This window comes from Hibiscus syriacus, unplaced genomic scaffold (genome assembly GCF_006381635.1).
Source record: "Hibiscus syriacus cultivar Baekdansim isolate YM2019G1 unplaced genomic scaffold, ASM638163v2 tig00110831_pilon, whole genome shotgun sequence".
NCBI lineage: Eukaryota > Viridiplantae > Streptophyta > Magnoliopsida > Malvales > Malvaceae > Hibiscus > Hibiscus syriacus.
Window position 1 is genome coordinate 1338130 of NW_024062882.1, and position 10051 is coordinate 1348180.

The 10051-nt window shown below is 34.0% G+C and overlaps 1 protein-coding gene across 1 annotated transcript; it reads right to left on the reverse strand.

Annotated features, from left to right (window-relative positions):
* Positions 1 to 5469: 5469 nt before the first annotated feature.
* On the reverse strand, positions 5470 to 9826 carry LOC120142782 (proline-rich receptor-like protein kinase PERK13). The gene is made up of 8 exons (XM_039157287.1): positions 9460 to 9826; positions 7939 to 8340; positions 7770 to 7856; positions 7573 to 7643; positions 7167 to 7243; positions 6122 to 6269; positions 5810 to 5971; positions 5470 to 5712 (listed from the first exon to the last, which is right to left on the reverse strand). Exons 1-8 carry the CDS (start codon positions 9824 to 9826, stop codon positions 5470 to 5472), a joined length of 1557 nt encoding a protein of 518 aa, XP_039013218.1.
* Between the last annotated feature and the right edge of the window lie 225 nt (positions 9827 to 10051).

Sequence of the window (10051 nt, forward strand, 5' to 3'; positions counted from 1 at the left end):
TGTTAGGTAATTGGGTTAGATATGGGCCTAATTACCCACAAAAATGGGATTTTTAAATATGAGACAAAAATACCAAGGACTAAAAATGTAATTAGACCCTTGTTGGGTTTTGAAGCTAAAATTTAGAGGATTTATATGTTTGGACATGGGTTTCATTTCCCACTACTCTTCTCTTCTTTTTTACTTCTTTATTTCTTCTTCTTTAATCTTTCCTAGGTAACCATAGCTCTAAGGTAAGGTCTTGAACCTTTTTCTTATTTCATTTTCATTATGAATCCCTCTTACAACATAGTTTTAAAGAATCAAAGTCTTGGTTGAATCCTAGCTAAAGAAAAGTGGGATTTTTCTTCCAAATCACCAAGGAAAGGAGTGTGACAAAGCAATAAGATCAATTTCTAGATTCAAACTTCAAGGTAGTGTATTTCTAATCCTTTGGAGTATTAAGCTTTCAAAAATTACAAGTATTTACTAAGATTTGTATAGTTGAGCATATTAAGGTTTAAATTTGATTTCAAGATTGAAATACATTTTAAGTGTTATTAATGTGTTTTATGACACCTAGGGACCCTAGTTAACTCCCAAAAGCTTCAGTGCATGATTTAGAATCAAACTATAGCATTTAAAGTGATTTTTGAGTGTTTCCAGAGTATAAATAACCATTTCTGGGTTTGAGTATTGATACTAGTTAAATTGGGGCAAAAATTAGGGATTTTGACTAGAAGTATCAATACTGCCAAAGGGAGTATTGATATTACCCCTGCAGTATCTATAGTTAGGGTGAGAGTATCGATACTAAGGCCCCAATTTCATAGCAGAATGCATTTTTTGTACCGATACTCATAGGGGTATCGATTCTTAACCTTAGGGTATTGATACTACAAGGAGAGTATTAATACTACTCACTTTGGATAGGCATATTTGACCTGTTTAAGGTCCGTAAGAGCTAAGTATGATTCATAATAGTAAGACTTAGTCCGTGAAGGACGTAAATGATCAAGTTTACCTAGAAACACTCGTAAGAGCATGTTACATCAGGAGTAACCATATATTAATTGTAATATGCCCAAGTATCTTTGGACAATGACAAATACGAATAATCAGGATCAAGGATCTTTCAAGAGATATTCGATAAGTGATACGGTGATTATGTCAGATTCAGTGGTCGCAAAAAGTATGAGCTTCGAGAATGTCAGTGAACCTATAATACCCCGACCCGTACCCTACCCGGATACGACTCTGAGGTGTCACATTGACTTTTAAAACACTTTGAATCATTTAAAAAGCAATAAAAGCTTTATAAGGAAAACAAAACTTTGCAAAACATAGTCACAAACATATCAGAGCGACTATGACTTACACATTTTCGTACATGCCAATAATCAAATCACATACTATTTAGTTTACTCTGATCTGATATCCTTCAGAGCTATGTTGTCATGCCCTTACTTACTATACTGATGTCTTTGAACCTACGTGTGAAAACAATCACACGCTAAGTCTATGAATTTGGGAGGTAATACTGAGTATAATAACATAATAAGACAATTACGTAAATGTATATAAAAGAATCATGAACTACTATAACAACATATTGTTCATAACATATAACATACACCATTACTCATTGATTAATTTATATACCTTTGATACCTGTTTATACAATTCTTTGAAACATTTCTTATAAAACCAATAGACATTTATTAACATTTTTATATCGTTACTCATTGTTCAAATTATATCAAGTTTGTTTTATTAGCCCAACTTATATCATTGAGAACTCAAGGTATGCGAGTACATTGAGGTTGTGCACTAATGTAGTCACCACTGCTCACATAATTTGCACTGAAGTGCCACATAGAATTTTTCCTGAAGAACCACATAGATTTATCCTGAAAGACCACATAGATTTGTCCCGAAAGACCACATAGATTTGTCCCGAATGACCACATAAAACCCTTGACTCTTTGTATGCCAACTATGCCTCTAATTCTCGTACATATACCTTGGGCTTTAACCACATAATTATTTTCAATACTTTATTCCAGTTTCTTTTATCCACATAGCACACTTTCACCTTTATTATTCAAGTATCTTTTATTCACATAGAAGGATTTACTTATAGCATTCCTTTTAACATTTCTCACTTATCATTTATGTTCCATAGAACATATTCACATAACATTTCACGTAGAACATTTTCATATAACATTATCGAATTTTATTATTTATTCACATTCAAACAATTACTCAAAGTATTTCATTTCACATAAAATTATTCAATATTTTTATTTAATCACATATAAAATGATTTCATAGTGATTCACAAAATCATTTCATGTTATATATAGTTATTCAAATTATCCATTTACTTATATAGAACATATTCACATAGAAAAACTTCACATATACTCATAGCATTTCATTTTGTTCAAAAAAATTTGAGGTTGGTTTATTGCAAGCCATACTCTAATCATAAATAAATTAAGTAAATAACACTCACCTTTGCATCACTTAAGCCTTAAACAACTCCTTATCTCTTTCACTTTATCTTGGTACGTCCCTTTGCTCCGTATTTGCTTTCAATCAATTCTACACATAGCATGACCCATATGAATACCAGAACCCAATTAACATCTAACCCATTAACTTTTATTTAAGCGAAATCAAACACTTAATTAACATTTCCGACTGAATAGTATCGCTACTCTATCCACAGTACCGATACTTCTCTCATATGGTATTGATACCCACTTCAGTACCGATACCATTTTGACATTTTGTAATTCTTTTTTCATTTACAATATTGATACATTCCTCTTGGTATCGATACCTGAACATCAATATCGATACTATTTCAATCAGTATTGATATTGTTTATCGTATTCATACTCTTTCTTTTAATTTTAACCTTATAGTATCGGTATTGTTCTTCTAGTACAGATACCCTTACCCAGAATTCATTTATGTCACTTCAAAAATTTACCCAACTTCACTTAAATCTCCTACCTTAAACTCTATTCATACCTTTAAACTCATTTACACTTATTACCACTAACTTATATCTATTAAAACCCCTTTAACATGTAAAATCTTCCATAAAACTCTTGAAACTAAAAATCATACTAATTCTTCAAACATCTTCTCAATCCTTTCTAACACTTCTAACATCTTATTTAAACCCTTGACAAGTCAAATATCCCTTTAGAATCCAAATATTCATCATTTTCTAATAATTCCCTTAAAACCCTATTTTATTAATTCACCATTAATTCATCCATCTCTTAGTTTCAACTCATCATTAAGCTTTATTAAGCTTCTATATTACCCAAAGAATCAAAAGCAAATTCAAAATTTCAAGAAACAACTAACTTTCATAACTCACCTTAGCCATGGAACATACGGTGGAAGAGAAGAAGGGAAACCAAAACTTCTAGACTTTTCATTTCTTTATTTCTTCCTATTTATCACATGTTATATAGCCTTTAAAAATGAATTTTAAATTCATTCATGCTAAAAGACCTCTTTGTCCTTCTATTCTTTCATCTTTGCTAATATGTCCTAAACACAAATTCCATAAAAAATCAATCCTTGAACTTTTCAATTTATTGAAAATAAACCACCAAATTTTAAATCCTTACATTTCAGTCACTAACCCGAAGTTTGGGATATTACAGAACCCATGAAAAGTAAGCCATCCTTTTCAATTCAAGAAGTCCTAAGGGAATTAAGATAAGACTGAATAGAGTACCGCTACTAAAAAAACTCGAGCTAGATATCGGGCTAACTAGTTCCTCAGTTATAAGTAAGCCTCCACATAACGTTCTAGATGAGAGAACGAGCGAGATAACAATTAATGAGAGGATAACCTTACTTTAGTGAGTCAAACTATTTTAAGTTATGCCCAGGTTACCTTAGTTTCCCTAGTGGGCCATTACCAGAGAGCAAGACACTTCAGAGGCTAACTAGGGTGCGAGACTCGAACACTCGCAAGGACTGGGTTGCAATGTCAGTATTATATGGTCTATGAGCCTTAGATATGCATGATTAGTTATGCCAGTTCAGTTGGGTAAGCTTCTAATGCACGTAAATTCTGGTTCTTACCTCTAGACTTTTCCTTATTCAAGGTAGGTTGGGTATTGCTTCTAGATGCACGTAAATTCCTCCGACCACACCACCAGACCAATCCCATGTCCGTCTATGTCAGTAATGCATGTATAGTCCTATCAGTTCAGTATATCATATATGTTAAAGCTTGGCTTGAAGGCTATGTGAGACCATGCCAATACTTTAGTTTGTGCAGAAATTGTATCGATGCTATGTGACACCGGGTTCCCCTCAGTGATCCACCTGATGGCTATGTGAGAACCAGGAGATCATTCAGTATGTTTGTAGGAATTACATCGATGTTATGTGAAACCGGGGTTCCTTCAATAACTAGTGTTTGAGAGCTATGTGAGACTAGATACTAATCAGATTTGCATTAAGATAATGCATAGGAGTATCAGTGTTGTATTTAGATAATATGTAGCATGTTTAGTCGTTAGGGTTAGAGACCCTTTAGAGGTGTACTTATGGCGAGGCCCTTAGCAGAGGATTACGGGAAATACGAGACCCCTACTTCAGTGATAGAGCATTAAAGCCTTAAGTAGGTAGCATTTGATCTAGGTCATGCATGTACCTATTGCTTAATGCTATGTCTTCAGCATGCTTTTGTTTATAAAATGCTTATGCTCTTTTAGATTCACGATTATACTGTTGGGCTTTGTAAGCTCAGCCTTCGAACGTTTTTCATTGGCAGGTCAATAGCTTGGGCAGTTCGTGGAGCACCGTCGCGGTAGGACAGAGTATTGTACTGTAGCTTTAGTGGGCATGTGTATTCATAGAGCCTTACTTATGTATTTGAGTTGTAAACTTCATGATGTATTGTTTTGATTTAAATTATGTGTCACAGAGCTCCGATTTTGTAAAATGTTTTTATAACAATTATTTATGTTTTATTATGATACCATTCGATATGTTTGAAAAGAAAATGAACACGTTTTGAAAATCAAAGTTGCCTTGGTGGCCCAGTGTGACACTTTAGGCTCAATCGGGTTTAGGGTACTACATAACCACTAAGGTTTTTTAACCCCGTCTCATTTACATAGTGTCTAAAGTTTGTTGTCACATATAACAATAGAACATATTTGATTAAATGATTATTTTCATAATAAATCTCTACAATTATCTATTTGAATTATTCAAATTAAATCTTTACAAGAAAATAATAACCTTTTTAATATTTCCAATACTAAAAAATATGATTTCGAAGGAACTAAAGAAGAACAAAACATATCTCTACGTTTACAAAACAAATAGTGGTATGCAGAAACAACACAATTTCTGACGAGTGTAAGAATAGACGGTCATTTGAAGCGACCACCGCCGTAGTTCCCCGACGCTACTTGTTGTAATTGGTTGAGTTTTGGGCTAATTGTTGGTGAAGTCATTGGAACTATACTCAGACTTCCATGAACCATGTCCTTGTGATAATTCCCTGGAACTATAATCTTCTGTAAGAGCATCACATTCGGAGCCGGTGTCACTACCGAGTGCCATCTTCCTGAAGAGAGAAATTTCATCGCTATACTTTTCGGAATCATAACTGGTGCTATGGCCTACTTTTACCCCGTTGGACAGGTCCGACCCCTCAAAGTCCAGTGCTCTTACCACCTATAAAACACGTTCATGAGTGTCGGATACAAATATAATCAGATATGCATCGAGTATGATCATCAAATGAAAATATTTTCCGATTCGGTAACATTACCAGTGCCATCCGGGGCCTCTTTGCGGAGGAATGCCGTACACAAACGGCGGCAGCCTCGATCATCATTAATAGCTCACTCTCTACGTAACGCTTTTCGAGCCGTGGATCGACTAACTCACTATAATCGCCACTTTCAAGGGCTTGAATAAGTCGAGGCCGAGCCTGCCAAAAGTAAGATACAACATTGTTTAATTGAAAATCCAAGAAAACCAAAACTATGCTGAAATTTTGGTTTTGGTCCTTCTATTATACTATAATTTAGGATTAAGTTTATCTGTGCTTATAATTATGATTTTATTAAAACATTCTTACCCATTCAACCAAACTTTCCTCCCCCAATGGCTGAGTCGAATCAACGGGTTTTCGCCCTGTTATAAGTTCTAAAAGTACAACTCCAAATGAGTAAACATCTGATCTATCCGTCAATTTCCCACTTGATGCATACTCTGGTGCCAAGTACCTGAAAGACAAATGAAATAAATTGGGGGACCAAGCTACTTCAATCTATAATATAAGGACTTTCCTTAATATATATATATATATATATATATTAAATCTTGAATTTAAATATAATAGAGATATCAGATAAAAAATTAACTATATTTAAGAAACAAAATTATATATGATCAGGAGTAAAATCATGAAACTTTAGGAGGATAAATATAAATAGGAATAAAATGATCTGTTCGTTAAGCCATCAATTTAAAATTAAAAAAAAAAGAGGGTTATAATCTAATCTGTTTAATTTTAAAATTCGAAGGACCTAAAAAGTATTTAAACAAGAAAATTGTAGGTCAATGTTTCATTTGCTTACTTTCAAAACTAAGAGGACTTAAAAAGTAAATATATCCAAAAATAGGAGGTGGGATCTAATTCACCTGGTTTCAAAACTAAGAGATCCTGAAAAATAATTGAATCCACAAAATTAGAAGGCGAGACTTGGTTTGTCTAACTTCAAAACTAAGAAGAATTTAAAAAATAATGGGTAAAGTACACAAATGCTTGTTAAATTATAATAAAATGATCTTTTAATCATTGAAGTTTCATAAGTTATAAAATAGTATTAAATTTATCGAACTGTTATAAAATAGTCATTGTACATTATAAAATAGTAATAAATTTTTCTAAGTTTAAGGACAAATTTATAATTATTTAAAAATTTTAATGCCTAATTTATAATTTTTAAGACTTCAATAATTAAAGAGATCATTTCAACATAATTTAATGGTTATTCATATGCTTTATTAAAAAAAATAGCTAAACTCTATTTTGAAAGTCTTTCATGTTACACATAACTTCGTCCATAAATATTACTATGATTGGTAAAATAACGTAGAACTAATCGAAACCAACGTACCCGAATGTCCCCATGACTCGAGTTGAAACATGGGTTTGACTAGTGTCGTTGAGTCTAGCAAGTCCGAAATCTGCCACCTGCAATAATAAATATGGTTCTTATTGTAATAAGATTTTTCACAGTGTAAATGATTCACATTTCAGAAATTATATGTAAAGAGAGGTAGGATCCATTGATATATAGTAAAACTTAAAAGTTTTATATATTTTTTAGATCGTTGGATAAGTAAAAGTCGATGGATGAGATTAACAATAGAAAATAAAAAGATTTTTACAAAAAAAATTGTTTTTAATTTAAAAATTTTAACCTCAGTTATTATACTTAAATAATCTAACGATAAAAATATATAAAACTTATAAATGAATCTTAATCCATATATATATGTCAAAGGGGGAGAATTCATTGCCTGTGCTTCGAAATCATCATCTAATAGAATGTTGGCCGACTTAATGTCCCTGTGGATAATTCTTGGTTGACCTGGAGTAGATCATAATGAAGAATATTATGTCAAGTATAAGGGTTAAATGCCTAATTTAAGCATAGTAGAGGGTCTAAAGTCATAATTTAACATATTAAAAATGGAAGGCTTGAAGAGATGCATACAATCTTCATGTAAATATGCCAAACCCTTGGCAGCTCCAATAGCAATCTTGACTCTTTTAGGCCATTCAAGCACTGGCATATCCTTACCTGTTGCACAACGATTTCCCGAAATCGGGACCAAATCGTAAGGTTTCCATTTCTAAGGGGCAAAATAAACCATTTATCTTACCATGCAAATGATGTTCAAGAGTCTTATTCCCAACAAAATCATATATGAGCAACCTTTGATTATCTGAAATGCAGTACCCAACCAAGGACACCAAATGCCTATGATGAATACGGCTTATAATTTCGACTTCGGCCCTGAACTCTCGATCGCCTTGTCCGCTGCCGACTTTTAGTTGCTTGACGGCCACGGGACTACCGTTGGATAGCCGACCCTTGTAAACGTACCCGAACCCACCTTCACCAATGACGTTGTCACGGGCGAACCCGTCAGTCATTTCCATCAACTCTTCATACGTGAAAAAAGTCTTCGACCCGGTTATAAAACCCGACTTCTGACTAATGCAAAACTGTCCTGTTTGACCCCCGGAAGCGTATCCCATAGGTGATTCTTTGCCATGCGCATCTGCATAGCTAAGATAATTGTCAAATTAAACAGAAACAATTGAATGAATCGAATAAAAAAGGATTGATTTCACCGAGCATCCTAGAGTATACCATATTTTAAATTAGTCCTTAAACTTCAAAATATTCTAATTGAGTCCTCAAATTCAAGAACGAAGCAATAAAAGCTTTATGTAGGGGCAGATAAAATAATAACATTTTGAGATGCCAAAGCTATAAATTTATTTTTAAATTGATAAAATTAAATAATTAAATTTTAGGGAGAACGAGAAAAAATATTTAACCAAAAAGTTTAAAGGCTTAAATGAATGGTTAATATTTGAGATAGATTACAAATAAAAAATATCCATAAAACCAAGTGGGAGTAAGCCTCTTACCTATCCTTTGGTTTGATTACTCTCAAAATATTGGTATTATATCAATTATGTCATTCTATCATCGTACTCATTAACTTAGACTTTAAATGTTAATATAGATATACGTAGACTATATTACGCTTAGACATTAAATGTTAGGGTAAAGTACAAAGATGATCCCCGACTATAGGATGATGTTTTGTTGAGTCCCCTAACTATTAAAAATTATAAAATATTAATATAATTAAGAAACTTAATAAATCAATACCCTATAATCAGGGAACTATTTGTGTTCTATACCCTAAATGTTAATATAGATATGACGTAGAGCATATTTAAAATGTATGAATCATTTTTCCATTTTATTACCTGATTTCACTTCAATTTTTCCCGATGGTGGCATGTAATTGCCGTGGAGAGTTTGTTTTTTCTTTTTTCTTCTCCTCTTGAGGATGAAAAACAAGGCAACGAAGATTCCGATGAAAAAAGCACCTGCCACCGCCGCGCTGATAATAACATCATAGCGAGAGTGCGTCTCATTAGTTACGTCTTGTGTTTGATTGTTAGAGGAAGATGCACGGCTTGCATTAGAGGAGCTCTGCAGCGTGCTCGTTGCTTGTGGAGCTAGCGATTGATGAGAAGATCCAGGCGACGATTTGTTGGATGCATTTGTTGATGGAGGCAAAAAAGGTGGTGATTTCGTGGTTTTGGAAGATGTTGGAGGTGGCGGAGTATGTGTTGAAGATGGAGGAGGGGAGGGAGACGATATTTTTCCGGTGGGGGTGGTCGTTGCTTAGGAGGTGGTGGCGATGATTCCGACAATGGTGGTGACGGTGATTGTACTTCAGGAGGAGGGGGTGACGGTGGCGGTGGTGATTGTTTCTTAGGTGAAGGGGGTGGCGGTGATGGCGGCGAAGACGTTGGCGACGGTGATGACGAGGATGATGGTGGTGATTCCGTAGGAGGTGAACTTTTATTCGAAGAATCATCGGTAGAAAATGTTGAATACAAATTCGAGTCCAAATCTGATTCTGAATTCGGTGGTGCTGGTGGCGATAGTCTATCATTCGAATCATTATCGGATTTCAAGTCCAGAGGAGAAGGGTTGGACAACCCCTCCGACTCCGACATTTCTCTTCTCTTCCTCTAAGCTCTAATGTTGTCCCAATTTTTGTTTCTCCTTATATTTCAATTATAATCCCATACTATATTCTTCCACCAATAAAAGATACAAAACAAAAACAATGTTCTATGATCAAATTACCATTGATCTGATGTAGAAAACGAAACTATGTTAACCCTATCTTCTTTCACCAAATCATTTGGCATTAGCATGAACACATAGACCATGCCAAC

Excerpts from the sequence above, each read along its gene's own strand:
- LOC120142782 (XM_039157287.1), bottom strand. The coding sequence starts at position 9,826 with ATGTCGGAGTCGGAGGGGTTGTCCAACCCTTCTCCTCTGGACTTGAAA. Across the intron at positions 6,270-7,166 it reads CGAGTCATGGGGACATTCGG|GTACTTGGCACCAGAGTATG; the intron begins GTACGTTGGTTT and ends TTTGTCTTTCAG. Across the intron at positions 5,972-6,121 it reads AGGAAAGTTTGGTTGAATGG|GCTCGGCCTCGACTTATTCA; the intron begins GTAAGAATGTTT and ends TACTTTTGGCAG.